The 23,126-nt window shown below is 41.0% G+C and overlaps 1 protein-coding gene across 1 annotated transcript in view; it reads right to left on the bottom strand.

Moving 5' to 3' along the window:
• Positions 1-23,126, bottom strand: part of LOC122805455 (REST corepressor 2-like) — an 858,342-nt gene that overhangs the window by 404,330 nt on the left and 430,886 nt on the right. The window contains exon 7 of the mRNA XM_044075623.1: positions 7,730-7,962. Coding sequence (XP_043931558.1) covers positions 7,730-7,962 — 233 coding nt within the window. The remainder of the gene's footprint in view (positions 1-7,729; positions 7,963-23,126) is intronic.

Below are 23,126 nucleotides of genomic sequence, written 5' to 3'. Positions count from 1 at the left end.
CTTTTAATGCGAGACCTTGCACTACTGACGCATAACCCCCCGAAAGGTGCAGCCAGATAATCAATACCACTCTTCTGCAGCCAGATAATCAATACCACTCTTCTACCAGTGCAAATAAGTGCCCAAGCGATTAACCAAACTTAGGTCCCTTTAGTCAATCAGGGTTTACTCCACCGCACATCAAAGCCAGTTAATGCACAGTAACAAAGGAAATATCAGAACATTAGTTTAACCAACTTCTAAATAGACAGTAAACAAGAAAACGTTATCTACACACTGATGGTGTCATACTTTGCAATATGGTGTCTCAAAGAAACATTTCTTAGTATCTGTACTCAAAATTTTCTTTTGCACATTTTTCCTCCCAAGCTGAACATTAATGGCCATGGTGCTTCTCATTCACCGGGTCTGCCAACTCTTCCTCGCCTCCCTTGACATGTTCTGATAAGATTTGGGGCCAATGAAGAGACGCATTCCAGAGTCATGTCATACTCTTGCTGGAATTCATTTTTACCTACTTTTCTACCTGCCCTTGTGTGAGCTCTGGTAACACTCGATAGATGGGGCATGAATAGAGAGACTACACAAAACCACCCCTCACTTCTGCAAAGGACCAATGTTGGCAGTCCTTCCTGCCCACCCCAGGAAGCACTTCACAGTTGTTCACCCCCAGCCTCCACCACAGAAACTTGTTTAGTGAGACCCATGCGCATGGCTCCTTCCCTCCTATGAGGGGCACACGCATACTCCCCCTTGAAAGCACCTCAGACGCATAAGCCACTAATCAAACTTGGGCTGCCCGCATTGTACGCAGGGCTTTATCTCCCTACAACAGAACACTGGATATTTGGAGTCAAAATGTGAAGGGATTTCCAATACATAACAGAGGTTAAAGTTTCACAGAAACATTAAATGGGAAACATATGTAGAAGTATTATGCAGTCATCTTGGTTAACTGTTGGTTCCTGAAGAATGAAAAGGTGTGTGGTCTGGGCAGATGGTTGTCAATACTGGTGAACAAACAGGGCATACACAGCGAAATGGGTAGGGCAAGTATGCATGAAACTGTGTGAACTGTTCTTTTAAGGGCAGACAACAGCAGAACTGGAATATCACCTTGGCCAAAAAAGGTGAAAAAGACAGTAGATGTTAATACCGCAACAGTGATCCAGTTAGACATCTACTGTTATGGTTATGTTCTCACAACTGTACTATATCCTTCCTTGATCACTGCTGCAATGTTAACATATAGGAAGATTCGCAAAGCTTTCTGGAAATATTGGGAGGAAGACAGAGGAGTTGAGCTGGAATCCAGAATGCCCTGGAAGAAGAAAGACCTAGCAAAGCCAGCTCTTGATATGGAGAGGCATCAGTTTTACAATGTTTTGCAAATGTGTAAACAGAAGTCCAATTGCCTGCCTCTGAAAAGCATTTTGTCTCTAAATCTTTGAAAAAAATAATTAAGCAGCAACAACTCTGCTAGAATGTCCTTCCCATGGAAAGCATAACAAAAATAAATAGCCAAGGAGATCTATCTATATACAGTTTTAGAGACAGACAGTTTTATGTCCTGAAATGAAACAAAAAGCTGATCAGATTTTCTAACAAGTTTGGTCTTGTCTAAATACAATCTGAGCTGCCTATGAACATCTGAAGAATGCAAGGTCACTCCTCCCTCATTTTGAGGGAGGAAAAATGGTAGGTAGACTGATGAGACTGATTTAAAGATAGTTCATTTACCACTTTAGGCATGAAAAAATGGTTTGTTCTGAGGGATACTAGTCTTTGTGAAAGATGACAAAAAGAACACAAGACGTTAAGGGGTTGCAGTTATGAAACTCTCTTAGCCATGGTACTAGTTGCTAATGAGACTGTCTTACAAGATGCACAATTTAAAACAGGATGAAGGTAAAGGCTGAAAAAGAGGGAGTCTTAGCTTGTCTAGTGCAGAATTCAGGTCCCAAGTAGAAGAAACAGGCCTTCTTTGTAGTCTGATGTGAAGGACACTTACCTTTTAAGAACTGTTTGACCCAAAATGTGCGTGAACAGGTGAATCTAAAAGCACACAGGTGGGAATTGTTGACAAATATGCCTTAATGGGGGGATATCCCAGCCTGAGTTGAGCTGCTCAAAATGAATACAAACTTAATAAAGGTCCTGTTTTTCTTCTGGCACCAAATATTTTTCAATTTGGAAACAATACTCTTTTGTTACATGTTTTCTCTGATCATCCAAAACGTCAGGTTCAGAACTTGTAGGATAGATGAGAGTGCTTTTGGGATGTTTAAGCAGGTTCATCCTGTGAGGTAGCTTTTGATCACTGCCCTTGGCCAGATGGAAAAGAAAGGAGATCCAGTGCTGTCTCAGCCAAACGTGGTTTACAAATATTTTTGGGATGTCCTTTTTGATTTTGAGCAGTACTTTTAGGAACAGCAGAAGGGGACAACAGGCATACAGGAATCTTCCCTTCCAAAAGAAAGGCATGGTGTCATCTGTCTTTCATACCTGTGGGTATGGTACCCTGGAAAAAAACAGTAAGCACCCTGTTTAGAGTGGAGGCAAAGAGATTGTCTTAGTGAATATCCCACTGACAATGCAATCTGCAGGAGGATGTCTCTGTTCAGCATGCATTTAAGAGGGGTCTGTTCCTGGATATGCCACAGTGTTCCTCTCGAAGGAAAGTACTCTACTTGAAGGGGGTGGGTGCGCTGAATAGCCATGTCCCAAGGCAGACATTGCAAGCCTCCAGAGACAGGGTTGTGTTCCTACAAGTTGATGTAGCACATAACAGTGGTGCTGTTTGTTATGACTTAGAGGTTCTAGAGTCCAAATGGTGATGAGCAAGGGATCAGGGCTTTCATTTTTTTGACATTTATGTGATTTCATCTTTCCTATTTTGAGAAAATATCATGGACTTGTATTCACAGTACATGCCACGTCTAAAGCATCTGTGAAGAGTTTATAGCAAGGAGTGGGAACCAGAAAGGGTATTCCTGGATTGAGGGATATCTGACTGATTCACAAAATAAATTCCTTTTTGATGAAGACAAGCAAGGGACTAGGAAGGTCAAGGGATGACACTGTTGTGCCCAAATGGACTTTGGGTACCAGTGACCTTTCCTTATGTGGAGTGTAGTTTAAGGTATGGCTTGTATAATTGAAGTCACATATCCTGGGCTCTGAAAATCTCTTGCTGAGGTCAAATCAAGTGATTGGAAATACATGAGAAGGAAAAGCATTTTGCCTTGAAGAAGGAATGCAGTCATGGAAACAGTACTGATATGGCAGCCTAGAAGCACGAGACCCTGAGTTGGAAGAGCCGCCTTTTTCAAGTTTATTCTGAAATCCAGGCATAGAAAAAGATTTATGGCAAAGATGAAGTCTGAAAGAAGTTTCTCTTGAAGACGCTTGGAGAAGCAGGTCATATAGAGAAAAGTATATACATTTCCCCAGAAGGCTGTAAAAGTAATAATGGGTGGTAGGCATTTGGTGAATACCCCTGGGACAGTTAAAAGACCATAGAGCAAAGCACAAAAAAAAAAAGAAAAAAACTAAAATATACCCTGTATGGCACAGAATCTCAATTTTCTGTGGACTGGGTGAAAAGGAATATGCAGCTATGTGCCGTTTATGCCCAGGGTAACCAAGAGGGCATGAAGAAGGATCACTGGAAGAAGTGTTTGTAAAAACAGCATTCTGAATTTTGGGACTATTAAAAAGGGGTTGAGGGCTAAGAAATCCAGAATGGGTCTTCAGTTGCTCTTTTTCCTGGGAACCAAGTGTCCTTTTTTTGGTGGAAGGGAACATAATCCTATAGTTCCCTGATGGGACAATTATTTTAGAATGGGAATGACTAGGTAATTCTGGGGTTGGGGATACTTGGGGAAGAACTGGATAAAAGCAGCAGCCAGGAAAGCATGCAACCTTTTCTATGATGTTGAAGGCCCAATTTTCTGAAGTTCTCAGTTTCCAAGTAGAAAGGGAAAGCTTCTTTGACAAAGAAAGTCACAACAATATTAAAAAAAGAAAAAAGTTTAAAATCTTGTATCATCTTACAACTCTCTTGAAAGTTTCTGAAAATTCCAGTTGCTGCAGGACCAGAAAGATACTCCTCAATCAGAAGATAATCCAATCACTAATGCTTAATGTCCTCTGGAAGAGGATGCCATCTCAATCAACAATACCTCATTAGCACAGAATCAGCAGCCACAGACCTGAAAGATGCATCAGACGCATCATAACTGCATTTAATGGAATGTCTGGCTACATAGGTGGCAGAGTTCAACACAGACAGGACAGACGTTTTACTGGGAGTATGGCCACAGTCTGATATGTTTACCAAACCAAATGAAAAGATTCCCATTACCTATTTTGGGAGTTAATGGCATTGACGATCCTGAATATCAGTGGAAATTGTGGAAAAAGAGTACATGAAAATTCCTGCTCAAGGAAATGAGAATGCATCAGTTTTCCAGGCCATCTTGCAAGGAGTCCTGCAGCAGAATTATACCAGTCTGTTGTGAATAGAGGCGAACAGATCTGTGGTGTCCCACACAGCTAGATCAAATCCTAGAAGATCCAGGATTCAATTTCCATTCATGAGGGTTTACACCCTGGTCCTGCTCAGCTTTGTCTGCCACAAAGTTTTGAACTGACAGAAGCCTGTACAGACAGATTGTGCTGAATTGCCATATCCAAAGCTACTTATGGTTAATAGGCACACAGGGTACAATCTGGAGCTCCTCCTGTTTATGTATCATATTACAAGTGATCACAATCACCACACTGGAGGGTCTTAGGGAACCACTGACAGAGAACTGACTGCATTTATTACTTACTGCCAACATCTCCTTGATTTGTTTTGATCTGTCTTTTGTTCTAAAGATCCTACACTTTTACTAACAAAGACACTGTCCCCAAGCAAAGTCTGAGGCATCTGTTATTACAGACTATGGGGTAAAGCTGAAGGGAGAATGAGAGACCCAGATTCAGACAGAACTACCTCTTCACTACAGCAGTTCCTTTTTTGCAAATCCCAAAACTGGAAATTTAAATGTCAGGGGTTGCTGATGTTGGGACCATACAGATTTTCTTTACCACTGAGTCTTTCTCATGTGTAGTCTGACGAGAAGTCACCAGTATTCACAGAAGCCACGGATCCTACAATTCCCAGAAATGTGTTTGCTGAAGTTCTTGACTCAGTGGAAAAACTCATGATTAGATCTAAATTACACATCTACTTTTCCCTGAGGAGAAACGGGTTCTATCAGCAGATATATCAATTAGGCACCCCAAGAATACTACTCTGAAATGGAATTAGACACTACTTTTGAATGCCCTACTGAAAACCCAGCTTGTTAAGGAGATCTCTTACACAGGTGAGAGATTCCTGACACTTTGAAAAAGGATAAAGTATGTCATCTAAATAAGGAAAAATGTGAATACCTTGTAGTCTGCAATAGGTTATCACTGGAGTTGAACACTTTGTGAACACTCTTGGAGAAGCAGATAACCCAAAGGGTAAATGCAGAGAACTGAAAGTGTAACCCAGACACAAAAAATCAGATGTATGAAATATCCATCATATCTTAAGTTATCAGAAAATGAAAGTGGGAATAAGGGATGAAAGCTGTGAAGGGACAGCGTTCTGAACTTCGGAACTTTCTCAAAATGGATGAGAAAAAGTATCTAGGAATGATCCCCATTCTTTGATGCCAGAAACATCCCTGAGTAAAAAGCTTGTCAAGTTCTACTACTCCTTGAGTGAACCAGCAGATGCTGAATAACAGGAGAAAATGAAGTTTCATCTGTTGGAAGAAGAGGAATCCCCTAAAAAGGATGTTGGGACTCCCACTGCCATCCATTCCCCTGCTAGATAAATCTCAGAACCCATTTGGATGAAATTATCTGTTGCCAAACAGAAAAATGGAGAATCTGATTTTGGGGAAGAATTAAAACATTGGCAGGTTGGGAGGGAGCAAGGTTACTTTTTTTTACACGCAGTCATTCCACTTCTTGGTCTGTCCTTGTTTCTGGGAGGCTCCAACTTTCCTTTTGAGCCTCATTACCCTTGCTTAGATAATGTCTGCTTGCCTGAAGTTCGCAGAGATTGCTTATTTAGTGTTTTGTAAAGGGAAAGTGGCAAAAGCTGTCTCACCATTTTCTTTTGTCTGGAGGAAGAAAGAAATGAGAAACCAGTAAGCTGTTCCCAGTTAAGCTGAGAAAAGCTTGAAATGCAGTATGCAATGTCAGCAACAGCTGGTGAAAAGTAGAAAAAAAGAAACACAAACACATTGTCATATACACAAAACACACTTTCCTCAACCCTTAAGACATGAATCTGAAATGTACAGTAAAACAGCAATTTAAAACACACTGCTTACTGCTTCAACTGACAAGAATGCCTCATGACAGTCTCAAAAACAGTAGTACCTACCAAAAATCAAGCAGTTCTTTCACAAAGTACTGCATTTGTCATAAATGTGGAAAGTTTTTCCATAAAGGGAACTTATCTGCCCAGCTATGGAGATGCACTAGTTGATCAATTCATGAAACCCCACAAGAGAAGCACTCTACAGTGGCAGGAAAGCTCTGAGAGCCTTTGAGCCCAGACCACTGGTTTTCTCCGCGCTTGGTTCGAGAATGTGCCCTTGCGTTTGGGAAGCTGGCCGGCTGTTATATCCTAGGCAGTAAATAACCCCATATAGCTTGGGCTGCTGCAGTGGTTCATAGATTAGTACTAGGCTATTTGCCCTTATGGACCATTTTAAGCCTAGCCAATTACCCCATGTAAGAATCAAACCCTGCACCTTGTGTGTCTATAAGGTAAGCACCTTAACCATTGTACCAACCTCCCACCTAATGATCCAATTATGAATTATTATTATGATGAAAATAAGCAGCAACTCAATGGTGTGAAGACTTAAGAACGCTGAAATGTCCAATTTACCAAAAAAAAAAAGCACCAAAATATTTCTGGTTGTAAAAACACATTCTTTTGACAAGGTGGATTCTTTTTTGTATTATACTCCAATGAGGGTATGGGAATGAGGAGCACAAACACAAGAATGCATTTGAAGTAAATCAGCTGGCCTACATCTGGTTAGTCCTGAGACATTTTACTTCTTGACACACTACCTTTTAAGCGAGTGACAAGCAGTTATGTCAAGCACCAGTGTACAAGTTGACCTGTGTTACTTTCAATATCCAATGACTGCCTTAACCCTCCCCCCACTTCCTTTTTTCAGAGAAACTCATACTAAACCCACTTCTCTCAGATGGTCTTCCTTGAGTGGGCTATACAAATTTTGCCACAGGCATCTCTCCAACAAACTCTGTACTTCAGCCTAAAATCCAACAAATATGTCAACAGGATATACAGCTGACTTACGACAGTAAATACCCATTTCAATTCAATAACTGCAGTTAAAACCAAAACTTTTACACTATCTAAACTCAAGAAATCTTGTTTCAGACTCACATTGGTTATTTTGAACACAATCCTGGCCCACCCTACTCAATTAAACTAGTACATGAGTATACGGCAGTAATTGCAGAGTGGGCTCCTTCAGTCAACCAACCAACAAAATACACACACAATGCATAACATAGGTCCTTTCAGCTTGTCCATTATGACAACAATGTACTTTTCCACCACAAAGAAGTCCAGTATCTTTAATGGGCCACCTTCCTTTCTGCTCAATGAAACAGATGGTGCTGTGCACCTTACCTCATCTTCTCCTTCACTGCCAGACATTAAAGCACTGGAACACTTTCCATCTTCCATTGCCACCAAGTTATCACAGATCCCTTTTACATCATGGTCCACTTCCCATTCATGCAACACTTCTTCAAGATTGAAGCGACGACGATAATTGACAAAGAAAGAGTTCACTTGTGAAGCAGTTTTGGTTCCTATTACGTCTGCAACTGCTTGGAAATCCTTTCCATATTTACGAATGGCTGCATTTAATAAAAAAAAGGTATTAACACATGGAAGAATTAAACAGTTTCATTTAAAGTTGCATTACTGGTTTGTCAATACAATGATAAACGTGCATACACTGACAATAGTTCTTAGTAAAAGCTCAACCCAGCCTCTGCCACAGCTTGCTGTGAGGAAATGTTAAGTTTGGTTTTGATTTCTTGTACTTTGTATTACTTTATTGCCTTTTCCTATTTTGTATAATATGAATTGTTTTCTTTACACTGTGTTTTCTTGTATTTTGCTTTTAATTGCATATTAAAACTTGAAAAGAGACCACAGCTTGAGTCGGACAGATTTTTTCCCCACCCTCCCTTCCTGTTACTGTTGTGTTCTGAACCATCACTGTCTTTCTAGTTGCCTGCCCCTTATGTTACTTTGGCCATATATCTCCTTACCTCTCTCCTTTCACTGGTTGGTGTGAGTAAGCACAAGATTATAATTTTGTGAAATCATTCTCATTCAGCCATTTACATTTATTGGCCACCCCACTGTATTCCACAGTACCAGAATACAAAAGTGCTCACCCCCTTTCAATATATCTTGCCCTTTTAAAAATAGTAACTCTCTACTTAAGACACCTAAAACTTAAGTTATCCACTTTCATATCTAACTGCTTACTGCACACTGCAGTGTTTAGGATAAACCATTCTTTTTCATCTTACCTTTAAACACCTATTGCAAGACCACCGGTTATTGGAGAGCCTGCTTTCTGCCTCTCAGTAGTCATCTTGGGATTAGTGCTTCAGTTTTCTCCTGGTGAGAGGAGTAGTACAGGGACATTATTTCCTGAAGACTGCTGATCACCAGAAAGCCTAATAACTGCTTTATAGGTGACAGCTTGGAATGTGTGTTTATATTCTGGTCCTGGTGAGAGAAGGAGCAGAGTGCACTGATTCTTGACTGTCTGGTTGGAGAACGACTGTCTGTGCTTAATGTTCCTGACTGGTCTGGGTGCTCTTCAAGGCATCCACCAGGAAAAAGCTACAAGCCTACTGACCCTTGCCGCATCTTGGACAAGACTGTGGATCACCAAACAGGCTGTGGCCTGCTTCTCATCTTGGGATTGGTGCTAACATTTTGCTTCTGGTGTGAAGAAGCAAAGGAGCATTGTAGCCCAAACGTCTGAAGCTGTGGTGAGACCAGAACTAGTATTAGCCAGGCAGTAGCTATTCATGCGGCGACTCCTCTTTTCATCATTCTTGACAAGATAATTCTTTGTTTTCATTAAGTACTGCTCGACTCATTTCCAACTTCAGAATACCTTCCTAAATACTTCAACCTTAAATTTTCAGGGTCTACATATATTAGTTTCCCCTCAGGTGTTTGGCAATGTTCTGTACAGACTCAGACACCTTAAGTGACACTTTTCCTGTAAAAGCACAACTGAAATTTCTCCCAATACCTAGTTGCACACAGGACAACTAGTTTGCAGTGACAAGCACTGCCCCCATAGTTGCAAACCAGATACTCCTGACAGTGACTGATATTCTCACTCCAACTGTCTAATCAATAAAAAAGGGTCTGTTGCCATAGATATGAACTTTCCTACTGTCTTAGTTACTGGCTTGGTGGATATGGGCATCCTGAGGCAATGAAGAAATTGCCTCATGTTTACTGCAACCAGTTACTTCTCAAACAAACTGATATGGTACGTGAGAGATATATTTACACAATGTCACTGGAGGCAAAGCTCTCACATAAAAAGTACTCCTAATGTCAATAAGGTTTTCAGTAGCACACCCATCACTCAATTCAAAGCAGACATATCGACTTTCAAATGCTGAGGCAATTAAATGGAACCTTACTATACACCACAAAGACCTCCTAGACAAAGTACACATAACAAATAACCTCAGCAGCCCCAAACGCGATCTTTCAAAAGCACTCAGGTCACTGGACCACAATTACCAATATGATTCAGTCAGAGTCCATGTGAGAGTAAATGACCGGAGATGTACCTCCCTACTATATGAAGAGACACATTATGGAGCTCTCTGAATAGGTGTCTCTGGCTGGTATGAGCCTAGCATTGAGCAGCAGTTTACTTTCTCCAAAGATTATGCCAAAATACGAACAAAAGATGATTGACTTTAATAATTGGCTTAGTTTCTGGTGTCATTCTAGGGAGGTGCAGTATATGTCAGCATGGAAGGAGATGGTCAACAGACCACACTGCTTTGTCAGGGATGGTCTGCAACTCTCTCCCCTAGGCTTTCAAATGGTAGCTAAAAAATTGTCTTACCCCACATTGCCTTTTTTATGCAATGCCAAACTGAAAGTACTTCCGACATAGCAAATCAAAACAAAGAAAATCTAAAGGTATTACTGCTCAATGCTAGGAGTCAAAACAAAATAACTCCACTCCCTTGAAGCTCTCTTTACCCTTGAGAATGCGGTCATGTGTGGTCACTGAGGCATGGTTTAAATCCGCAGAGAGCACAACAAGAGTGCAAGGTTATAATGCTTTCCACACATTTAGGCCAGCTATTTTACAGGCAGAAACTAAAGGTGAAACTTTCTCTATTTACATCAAAAATAAATATACTTCAAGGCTGGTCAAATGGGACAATGCACTTGAGCTGCTCCATGTTCAAATCACCATAGGCAAAATCCAATACCACTTCCTTGCAAGCTATAGGTCCCCCTCTATCACCCAGGAAACCCATACCATGTATTTAAACTTATTAGAAACACTAACTATCCAACCCAATAGCATATTCATTGGTGACTAATTACCACACTGTTAACTGGGAGTTGTAAACCGCACCAAACGTACATGCACAGAGATTCCTAGATTTTGTAAATACAAACTACAGTCAATACACCAACCAGGGGTGCAACCATGCTGGATCTGGCCCTCACTAATATGAGAAACTGTTGCACACCCCCTACTGTAACACCTTCCCTAGTAAGGTCAGACCACAAAATGGTCTCCTTTGAAGTAAAAATAAAACCTGGACCCCCAGCTAAACATGGAATATTCAGGAACTATTCTAAGGCTAACCTCCTGCTATGAAGTGAAAAACAGGCAAAATTTCAAGCCCCCATAAACCCTGAGAACACTGCTGCCTATGCAGAACTGTTCAGAGAAACCCTGTACAAGCATGTTAATAGCTGCATAGAGGCCAGCTGTACCCACCAGAAAGAAGTACAAAACTAACAAAAAACAAGCCATCCTAGTGGAATCAGAACATCAATAGGCTGTATAACAGGAGGAAGAAAATCATAGCAAAAATCAGGAGATGCAGCAACCAGCAGAATAAAAGCACTCTCAAACTAAAACAACTCAGAGGACAAATAAAAAGTCTACCAAAGGCAAATGTGAGGTAAGTTTGGCCTCCCAGGCCAAGGACAACCACAAAAAATTCTTCAGCTATGTCCACAATCTCAAAAGCAATATACAATTATGTGCACAGCTCATTGTAAATGGAGCCACCTATACCGAGCCAAAAGATACAGCAAACCTCCTGTGTGATAAATTCAGCTCCAATCTTGCCCCATCCTTCCCTCAACCTTCCCCCAGAAAATATCAAATATAACTACCCCTACTATCACTAGGGAACAGGTCCTTAACGCTCTCTCTAAAACCAAGAACACTGCATCAATGGGCCCAGACAATACCACCAGATGCCTTCTAAAACACATTAAACATGATCAGGGCCTCTGGCATTACTGTTTAACTAACTTTAATGGAAAAGGCAACAGTCATCCCCTCTGCACAAAGGTAAGCCAACTACAGACCCATAAGTCTCACCAGTCTCATATGTAAAGCCCTGGAAAAAAATTATCACAGGAATGATCAACAGAGATATAGTAAACTTCCAGACACTAGACCCAACCCAGTTTGGTTTTGTTAAGGGCAGATCATGCATACTCAACCTAGCGGACTTCTTTGAGGAGGTCACCAAAGCAATGGATGAGGGCAAAATCATTCCTACTGCCTACCTTGACCTGGCCAAGGCATTTGAGACAATACCCCACTCGGGCATTATTGACAAACTCAAGAGGTTAGGTAATAACCCGTATGTCACCCGGTGAACAGCCAACTGGCTCACAGACAGGACCCAGGAAGTTAGAATTGCGGAGTCCACCTCTACAAAGAGGCCAGTCACAAGTGGAGTCCCTCAGGGATCTGTCCTTGGACTGCTCCTTTTTGGCATTAACTTCTAAGAAGTCAAGGCCAATGTCAGTGGTCTCTGTCTGACTAAATTTGCAGATGAGTGCAAATTAGGAGCTTTCATTGAATCTCACACTGACACAAATGTTCTCCACGAGGGGCCGACACAGACAGACAACTAGTGCCAGAGCCATGGACTAAAATTAAATGCCAAGAAATGCATAATAGTGTCCTTTGGGAAGTCATCCATCCCTAGTAACTATTATATTGAGAGCTAACCAAGTAATCGGGGACTTCGAGACTAACAGGGAGAAATATTAACTCCCCCCTACATGTTGGCCTGAAAGGAGGGAGTGAGAGCTGCTTTAATATGAAAAAAGGTCACATGGCAGAAAAGTCTTTCTCAACAGAGACCGGATATGAAAGGTGCCTCTTAGAAAGGTCTTGCAGACTAAGACAAGCAACTGACGGATTCCGGAAATGCTGGTGGAAACTGGAAATGGCCAGCATGTGCAGTGGTACAGAAGAATATCAGGGGACTCTCAAAGATTTGTATCACTGAGTGCTGCTGAAAAGGGGTCCGATTTTTCTCTCCCTTTTTCCTAATACTCAAACTGAAAAATGTGCACAGGTGCTTATGTACTTTTTTCTAGGTATGTGACTTTGGGGCAAATGGAAGCATACAGACAACCCCTTCAAGGTAAGATGCATTACTGGCTATCAAAGGAATGAAGGAGTTGAGTGGTTATATCGAGGGCATGAACACCTGATAGTAATCTAGCCTTTGACCATCACATGTCTACAGTGGTGAGGAAAACATTCTATGTTGTGCAACTTATAAACAAAGGTATGGCATCTAACACCAAGGAAGTCATTGTTCCACCAGACATATCATTGAGTACAATGCCTCCCCTTTGGTATGTACCTAACCAGGCATATCCAACAATTGGAATGCCCACAGAGCTCCTCACAAAGAATATGGGATAAGTAAAATGTCCTGTGCAGACTGCCTCAAGACCCTACGGCCTTATCCCTGTATTCTGTCTCCTACAGGCTTCTGAGGGGAGATCTATGCCTGGCATACAGAGCATTGTCAGACTCCACTCTGATGGACCTCCTGCCTATCCACAAAACAAACAGTAGCAGAATTACCCATTCTAAAGATTTAAACCTTACCTGTGACAAACAGAACATGCTTGAGAAAGGGTCCCTATTAAATTAATAAAAGTTACAAATCCTGAATGCTCACATGGGCGAAAATGCCACAACTCGAAGTTGCTTTTTTTTCATCGCAGTGCGGTGATGTTCAGGATATTCATAGATTAATTAATTCATAGATTACTATGCTAATTGTCCTCATGGACCACTTTTAAGCCTAGCCAATTACCCCCTGTGGGAATCGAACCCTGCACCTTGTGCTTCTAAGGTAAACACAAATTAACCATTACGCCACCCTCTTTATTCACTGTATTGCGATCTCGTAGTTGGAATATATATTTAGTGAGGGGCATAACCCCCAACAATAACCTTTTCGAGCTGTGGCATTTTCACTCATGTAACCATTTGGGATTTATAACTTTGTTAATTTAATAGGGACCCCTTGAGAGATAGGTATGTATCCCAGAGACTACCCCATCTATGGAACAGGCTCACCATCAATGTGAAGCAGAGTTCCTCCCTAACCCAATTCAAGTGTAACTTGGACAATTGGATGGGAAACTGGAAATTCATCCCTGGTTTGGCACCTATGTCTCTAATGGACACAGGTAACCTGTAAATGGTTATTCTCCCAGGCCCATGCTTACACTTATCAAAGGTATCAGAACTTGTCAAAGATTTGGGAATGCATGGCTAGGCTTAAAAAGTCCCTCGCGGTCTTTAGCCTAGTAAATACCTATGAACCTATAAAATCACTTAATTCAAAAGAGGCAGACCCACAGATAGCTTCTAGTTGTGTGTTATATTCTGTGTGTGTGTTAGTATTTGAAGCCTGCATGGGCAGATGCTCTCCCCCTCAAAAATGTGCAATAAATGCAGAAGTACAAGGACACTCACCAAAACAGCAGGTATTTGAACAAAAAGTTACTATTACAGGAATTCATAATCTAAATTAATATAAACTGTAGGCAGACCTATGGGCCTTATTTAACAGGCAAATATTCTACTAGAAGGTATGCACGAGTCCTTTAAAGACATTTTGTTTATAGCCACTTTCTATGAAATGAACTAACCAAAAATTATGCACTTACCACAGCAATACAGCTGTGTGGTCGTGCTTCATCTTCCTCACCAAAATGACTGAAGTACAAGCTTTCAGTCTGCTTGGCACCAGTATAAACTTTCCAGAGTTTCAACTTCTCCCTTTCATCAATAATGCACTGGGCTTTGCCTTTACTCTTTGGATACAAAGTAAGGAGTTCATTAAGCAGAACACAAAAGCAATCTATATGCGAGTGCGTGCACATGAACTCCCACACCCAATCACATCAATCTTTAATCACCTTCAATATCATGAGAAGGTGGGTTGAGGTGCGAGAAGGATGAACCATGACCAAGTTACTGCTACAGCTAAGTACATAACTTTCTTACCGGTCATGGTCTGGTTCATCCTCTTCACCTCTAGGGTAGAGACCCAACAGACCCTCCTGGGTGGCATTATGAAAGGATAATCTGAACAGCAGTGGCCCTGAAGGAATACCTAGAACAAGATCATATCCAGCTTGCAGTGCCCTTTGAAAACATTCAGAGAAGCCCATGTCAAAGAAGCATATTTCTGAATGCTTGTACTGCAGCCATGACCCTTACGGAATGGGTCCTAGGTTGCACAATTTTCCATATTTATCATAACATTTAATACAAAATTTATAAGGCAGGTTTAGATAACTTTTTTCTTATTTAATTAGCTCCGGTTAACTTCATATCCTGTACTAAGGAATCCAATAAAAACTATAAATCTTTTCTATAGATTTAATCATTTCTAGATAAAAATGAAGTTATCTATGCACATCCATACAATGCAGCAGAGATATATCCCTTTACTATAAAAATCTGGAAAAAAATGACAGATCAGTTGAGAGTAGCTTCCATAGCTATTCAGGGTATAAAACAGTCCTGTTTGCAGGACTGCCCTATCTTTGTGGGAGACAGAGATTTAGCACAAAGCCTGACATTCAGATATCCTCCACTAAAAATATATTTTTCCATGCCAGAAATATTAACTTCCCCCTCTACAGGTTGGCCTGAAAGGAGGGAGACCAGATATGAAAGGTGCCTCTTAGAAAGGTCTTCTAGACTAAGAGAAGCAACTGATGGATTCTGGAAATGGTGGTGGAAACTGGAAATGGCCAACATGTGTAGTGGCACAGAAGAATAGAGGACTCAAAGATTTGTACCACAAAGTGATGCTGAAAAGGGGTCCAACTTTCTCTCCCTTTTTCCGAATACTCCAAATGAAAAATGTGCACAGGTGCTTATGTACTTTTTTCTAGGTATGTGAATTTGGGGCAAATGGAATCATACAGACAATCCCTTCAAGGTAAGATGCATTACTTGCCATCAAAGTAATGAAGGAGTTGAGTGGTTATGTCGAGGGCATGAACACCTGGGTGAGGCTTGTACAACTGATGCATCAATGGGATTCTGAAAGACCTCAACCTGAAAGATTTCTCAAGTAGGTGAGGCCATAAAAAGGGAAGCCAAACATGTCAAGATCAATATGGAGCAATAAGAATGATGCTGGCCTTGCTCACTTTTGACTTTCCCCTACTCAGAATGAGGGGAAAGGGTAGAAATGCATAACAGTAGACCTGGAAGCTATTCATGGGCTAATGTATGCCTGGGATGCTGCCCCAGAAGGGAAAATCAGGGAAAAGAATAAACCACATTTGACACTGGCTGCAGAAGCAAGTAGAGAGCAGTGCAGCTTCCTCCATTAGCAGAAAAACATTTTTACCACCTTCAGCCAAAAGACCACTTATGTGCCATCAGCAGGTACCGGCTGAGCCTGTCCACTAGGGAAGTGGTTTCCCTAGGTATGTAAGCAGCGACTAGAGGCATGGCCCATATCCATAGTCTTAGTGCCTCTCAACACAACATATGAGTGCCTCTTTGCTTACTGATATCCAACAATACTGCTCTACCACTAGAGCTTATGGCAATCACTTATGGGATGATCTCTTGAAATGACTGCAAGGTAAGTGTCACCCTTACTTTCAGGATTCTGACCTCAGTCTGGTCCCACTCTATGACAATGTACTCTAGACCCTACACCAGGGCTCAGGCATCTGTTGTGTCTGTCACTCTGGAACTGGGGATTTTGAAGGTTCTGCCCAGACAGGCATCAAACAGCCAACACACCAGTTCTCAAACCTTGCTTTAGAACTTCTGATGTGATCAAACTTGAAAGGGTAGGAACTGGGTCCACTCTGTTTGGTCGTCTGAAGAACCATCACACATTACTTCACAAGCTGCATCAAGAAATCTGTGGTGGCCTTTAACCAACAAGGCCTTGAGGGAAATGGTTACAAACACTGCTCTGAAAAAACAAATTTTGTCCACGATCTGAATGAAAAGATCTTTCTTGGAGAAGACTGGCCCTGAACAGTGGGAGGTCTACTGAACAATGAGCAATTTATGAGCATAATCAACTGTATGGGCTGGATCGGTGACTTTGCAAGGTTTAAAGCAATCCCAAGAACTCGAGTTGTTCTCAGGCAGCTTCAAAAGCAAAGAATCCAGAAGCCAGACATTTACATATTTGAACCCCTGGACTCCTTGGTAGTCTTTGGTTCATTGCAACAGCAGCCAAGAATTTCATGAACACTATGGAGACAAGGGATAGTCTGAGAGGAAAGGCATATACCTCATAATGGCTAGCTCCTACATTTAAGTGCAAGAAGTTCCTTTACTCCTTATTGATTCCTTGCATGGAGGAAGGCATTGTGGAAATCCAAACATCACATTGTATCTTCTCTTGGAAAGAAAGGTCCAACTACACTGACAACCCAGAACTTTTGCTTTGGTAAAGTGGTTGAGACTACTTCAATCTAGAATGGGCTGGAGGTCTTTGGTCTTTTTTTTTGTAATGGGAAGAGGGGACATTTCTGGCTTTTCCTTTTGACTATGCAACCACTGTGGCCAATCTGTCCCCAACCTTTACTCTGGACATGGAATAAATATAATGGGCCTAGATCAAACTCAAATTTTTGAGGAAGCACAACATATGCTAATACTGCATTTGAGTAGTTCCAATCAACATGGCTAAATGATTTTTCACCATCTAGATTAGTTGCAACATATTAGCATTTTCAGACAGAAGGGCAGTCAATTTTTCAAAAGTGGTCTTAGTCTGATTCAGGTGCACCTTCATCAATATTTTGGAAAGAATTTCATAAAAGATTAACTTTTACTCAAAATGGAAGAGGCCTATAAGAACTAATGAATAGTCTAATTCCATTAAGAGATGACTGCTCATCTTCTACAAATACGGAACACTGCCAACAGAAAGGACTTACAAGCCAAATGAACAAATTAACCAAAAATCTCTTTCGCCCATTAAGTACACCTACAAGGGAGATCCCATTCAGTCCCAGAGTCTTACTGCTATTCATCTTCTTCAATAGAAGTTTCACCACTTCCGCAAATATTTCAGCAACTAAAGTTGACGTTTAACCTGTATTTAGACTATGGTGTGCTATTTGTAATAAATGCTCTATTATACCATGACCCGCTGATTGGCCAGCGATCGAGATATACTAATGGAAAAAGGTCCGCTGCCCGACTTTTTCCATTAGTATAACTGTCGCTATGTTAAAGGGTTTAACATAGACAGCTTTAAAATAAGCAACGAGATCTCCGCTGCTTATTTTAAAGCTGTCTCGCTATGTTAAACCCATTTAACATAGCAAGACAGTGTTTTAAAAAATAGCAAGATCTCCTATGTTAAATGAGTTTAACATAGCGAGACAGTTTTAAAATAAGCAACGGAGATGTCCGCTGCTTATTTTAAAACTGCACGCATGTTAAACTCATTTAACATAGCGAGACACTCAAAAAAAAAACGGAGATCTTGCTTTCTCCGTTGCTTTTTGCTCTGATGTACTGCGCAGGCGCGCAGTACATCAGAACTGCCGCTGATGCCAGACATCTGGAAGGGCAGTAAACAGGCATTATACTATGCCATTATTTAAGAAAAGTAACAGTTTCTTTTCTTAAATAATGTCTACCCACGGTTGGCTTTGTTTTGGTCTCGGGCCCAACCGAGACCAAACCACGCCAATACTAATTCATGTCCCTGACTTCCTCTGAAGGCATATTTAGCATATAACTGTGCATAGAATTTAGGAAAACCCTTCAAGACTAATTTCATACACATTACCCCAAAGAAAGGATCCCTTAACTTACAGGCCATTCTCTCCATTGTTTGCCATCTTGTTGGGAACAGAAATTTCTGATTTGATGGCAATATTCTGAAGTTACATTAAGTTGTCTTTTCTTAAGATGATGTATATTGTGGAGAAGTAATTTAAACAGCTTTCTCTAATTTCCTGTGTCTCTGTAGCAAATCTTGAGATTGCTGAATCATTCTATATTGGGTCCTCAATGGTTTTCTGATGATATTCTTTCAGCTTGCACCCTAGATTTCACAGTGCAGTACCAATGCAGTCTTAAAAAAAAAAAGTTACTATAACCTCCTGAAATTTCACATTTCTCTGGATACTGAGCTGGATGTTGTAATAGACCCTGCCATCTCTCACAAAATCCTAAAAAGCAAATCAAAACATTATATGTTACATAAAAAAAAGAATAATGTTTCCGATATCATTCCACTATTTCTGTATCCAAGTACACTAAGCAGGAGACCATGTGGGTACCAAGGATGTCCGTAAGGTAACTGTACCTCTTGGTAATCAACAATTTATAAAATCTTGAATTGTAAAAACGGAAGAAATAAGTGCTGTGTGTTGAATGGCAGCTACAACATTTTGTGCATATCAAACAATATTACTGCACAAACACAGCTGCTAATCAACCTAACCCTACCTAACAGATAAGCCATAAAAGTACAATCGCCAAATTATACCAGACGAAAAAAATCTGTAGTAAAATCCCCCCCTACCCATCCAATTCTTTCCCGGAAAACAATCCAGTCCCTTAAATTCTTAGTTATTTCACATACCTTCAACTTCAGGTGTGGGGTGTATAATTTAGCAATGGTAAATTTTTTGTTCCTCCAGAAGGCATTTAATAGGTTCATGGGCAAGTACTAGGCTAACTGCCCTTGTGGACCACTTTAAGCCTAGACAATTTACTTTTTTGTGCTCCAAATAACTTAACATATTTGGTTAAAGACTGGCTTTACCCATCCTATACTCCATAAACATACATTAACCCCTAATGAGAATAGCAAGCATCATACCATAGATAATTTGAGCGGACCCATGCATGGGATAAAGCATTTAAGAGCTACCTTTGTCTAGTCCTGGGGTAAATGTTCAGTTTCCCATCCACAGATCTTCATTGTGCTTGAACATGGACTGGGATAAACTTTGCTTTGTGTGGATGGGGATTCTACACAATACACCATAGCAGCAGTATCCTCTGCTAGATGTACCTGTCCCTTCAAACCATTCTGCTGATGATGCAAAGAGGCTTAGATCCCTAGACTGAGTATTACTAATACTAACTGACTTGCTGATGTGCCATAAATCCATCAGTAATGGATCGGAGGATGCCCTGTATGCCATACACAGGTTACCTCTTAGCAGTCTGTAGGATACATAGTATAATGACAGGACTCCGAGTTGCTCTATGTACGGCATGTAGTTTAGGCATTGTATCCTTTTATAAAAGGTATCTCTGTGGTCACTCCAGTTGTTGCATGTGTCTGGAAAGATGCATGCCTAAGGGAATACTATATATTCAACAATTTGTCTAATGAGGGCTACTTAAAGAAGGGCAATGACATCCCTAGGTCCACACACAATCCCATTGTTTATAAGCAAATTTAATCTACACATAAATCTCTTTGTTCATATTACTTGTTAATAATAAAATCTTTTCTACTCATCAAGTTTTTGCTACAATAGCCAAAAGGAGGTACCCCTCCTAATCAGGTTAGCCACTTGTTTGTATCTATCTATAGGTAAAAAGTAACACCTGCCTCAGACAAACATATCTTATTAATGCACATGTTCAACCTAAGTTAAAGTTCCCTTTGGCAGAAAACAATCTAGTACTTCTTCATGCATGCAAAACAATCTTTGCATGTTTTAGATAATCTAAAGGTCCATTACCATTTCAAGAATACATTGTACAGGCACTGGTATTAAATAAAAGGCCAAACACATTAAAAGGGTCCCTTAACATTCCCTTTTCCAAATTGTCACAACCTTACACAAGTCTCAGAAAGGTCAATGACCAACATTCACTAAAAACATACAACATATACAGAACACATCATCCACTGGAAACAAATGCCACAGTTTCTAAACATTTTCATATTATTTGAAAGGCTTTCAGCAGTACTAAAGAAAATACTAACACACTGACACTTGCAAAACACCTGAATTCAAAAGCAAACATTTTAAACAAATGACAAGTGCAGCAGCTGTATTTCTATAGTTGGTATGTTTAATACACACAAACTAATGACTCAGGACTCCAAAACCCAAAGAGCCACTACCCTGATAAAACCTCATCCCATATCTAGGGAATTAAAATATAATACTGTCATATCCTGGGTATTATTGACTAGGCTTGTAAAGGCTCTTGTGCTACCAGCCTAGTAATTACCAATGAACCTATTAAGCTACACTGTAACTGCCACTCAACACACAGTACTTCTTTACCCAACCATTTTCACACATATTTAAGGACCATTATAAGCTGATGATTACCACGAAACACATGTACTTTGGGGACAACCAATCTGCAACTAGTACTAGTAAATATATATCCAAAGATATTTGAAGAATATTGCTCTTTCAGTAGAAGAAAACTTACTCCTGTGTTAGGAAGTGTAACTAGGATGGCTTGCAACAACTAAGCTGGGGCCATAAGAAACAAAGTTTTGATTTCTCACCCAAAACAGACCATTCTGAATAAAGTACAGTTGTGTACACTTACCATAAATGTAGATGTTAGAGTGCATTCACTGTTGCAGTCATCACATTTGGGTTATCTGCCTGCAGGTAAGCCCTCAGTCGGCCTGAATACCAGAGTCTTGGGATTTCTGTCGGATGCTGTCGCTTCTTCCATGATGTCAGGGGGTATAAAACATGCAGCCGACGCCATTACATTCTTGCCCCAGATGTCAGGTGCCCTAAAAATAGGAAGCAATTACATGGTATGGAACACCCCCAGCAAAAAGCAAATACACATGATATAAAGTACAGTTTTGTACCTACCATAAATGTAGATGTTCGAGTGCTAATACAGCTGCAGTCATAACAGATGGGTTCTCCTGCTGTCAGGCGGGTCCTCGGTCGGCCGAATTCCAAAGTCTAGGTCCGGCGTCGGTTGTCGTCACTTCTTCCCTGACGTCAGTGCGACAGGGGTATAAAGGAACCAGCCGACGCCATTTTCTTCAGTTTTTCTTGCCCCAGATGTCAGGTGCCCCCAGATGTCAGGTGCCCCCAGAAGGAAGGCAATACATAAATTTGTGTAATCATGCAGTGCAATATAATCAAAATACAGTAGTTGCAAGCAAATACATCATAAATGAATACCCCAATCAGGTTGTATGAGGATGTGTTAGCCTATAGGCCTGTCCCAAGAGGGGAAGGAGGGAGGGAAACCTGGACTGCAGCTGTATTAGCACTCGAACATCTACATTTATGGTAGGTACAAAACTGTACTATGTTCATCGTGCATACAGCTGCAGTCATAACAGATGGGTAGAATCCCAAAGCTAAGAAAGGGGTGGTAGGCACTAGGTGGAATTAGGAGGAGCCAAAATGCCCTGCAAGACTGCAGTGGCAAAGCCTGCTCTAGATTTTGAGTATAATGGTAGGTTGTAGTGCTTGGAGAAGGTATGCACAGAATTCCAAGTGGCTGCTTCCAAAATATCCTTGGTAGGAACTCCTCTGAGGAATGCTGCAGAGGTGGCTGTGGCCCTGGTGGAATGAGTCCTAATGCCTGTAGGAACAGTTTTGCCATGAAAGGAATAGCAAAAGCGTATACAGTGGGCTATCCATTTTGGGATTGTCTGTTTGGAAATTGGCTTCCCTTGAGCTCCTACTGCATAGGCCACAAAGAGCTGTTCTGATTTTCTGAAAGGCTTTGTTCTGTCCAAATAATAACGCAGTTGTCTGTGGATGTCCAAGGAATGTAGTAATCTCTCCCCTTTGTTTTGAGGATTAGGATAAAAAGTAGGTAAATGTATGGCCTGATTTAAAGCTACCATGGATACTACTTTAGGCATAAAGGACGGGTTGGTTCGTAAGGAAACTGTCCTGATGGAAGATGATAAAAGGTTGGACGGCCTGGAGAGCCTGTAGTTCTGAAACTCTACGAGCTGAGGTGATAGCCAGAAGGAAAGCTGTTTTCCAGGACAAATATTGCAAATCTGATGAGGCAGCTGGCTCAAAGGGAGGCAAGGTCAGTTTTTCCAGCGTGAAATTAAGATCCCAAGCAGATATTGGTTGTTTTCTTGGAGGCCTTAAATTCTTAGCCCCTCTGAGGAACTGCCTTAGGAGAGGGTGAGAGAATAAAGGTGGATCAGTGTTGTATTCTGCAGAAATGGCTGATGCATGGATTTTGATGGAGGAGAAAGAAAGTCCACTGCTTAGCAGTTCAGCCAAATATTGTAGTATTTGAGGTAAATTCAGTTTTCCAGGATCCTGGCCCTTTTTCTCATTCCAGACAAAAACGTTTCCATTTTGCAGAGTAAGCTTTTCTAGTTGATGGCCTTCTGGCCTCCAAAATGACATCCTGCACCTCCTTGGAGAGTAGGGCCTGTTGTGATGCTAAGGAATCTTCCATGCGGCTAGATTGAGTGTTTTTAGCTGGCTGTGAAGGGTT

The sequence above is a fragment of the Protopterus annectens genome, chromosome 6.part1 (assembly GCF_019279795.1).
Source record: "Protopterus annectens isolate FY-2018-M chromosome 6.part1, PAN1.0, whole genome shotgun sequence".
Taxonomy (NCBI): Eukaryota; Metazoa; Chordata; order Ceratodontiformes; family Protopteridae; genus Protopterus; species Protopterus annectens.
The sequence above is the reverse complement of the archived record's forward strand: the minus strand, read 5'-3'. Positions and strand labels throughout refer to the sequence as shown.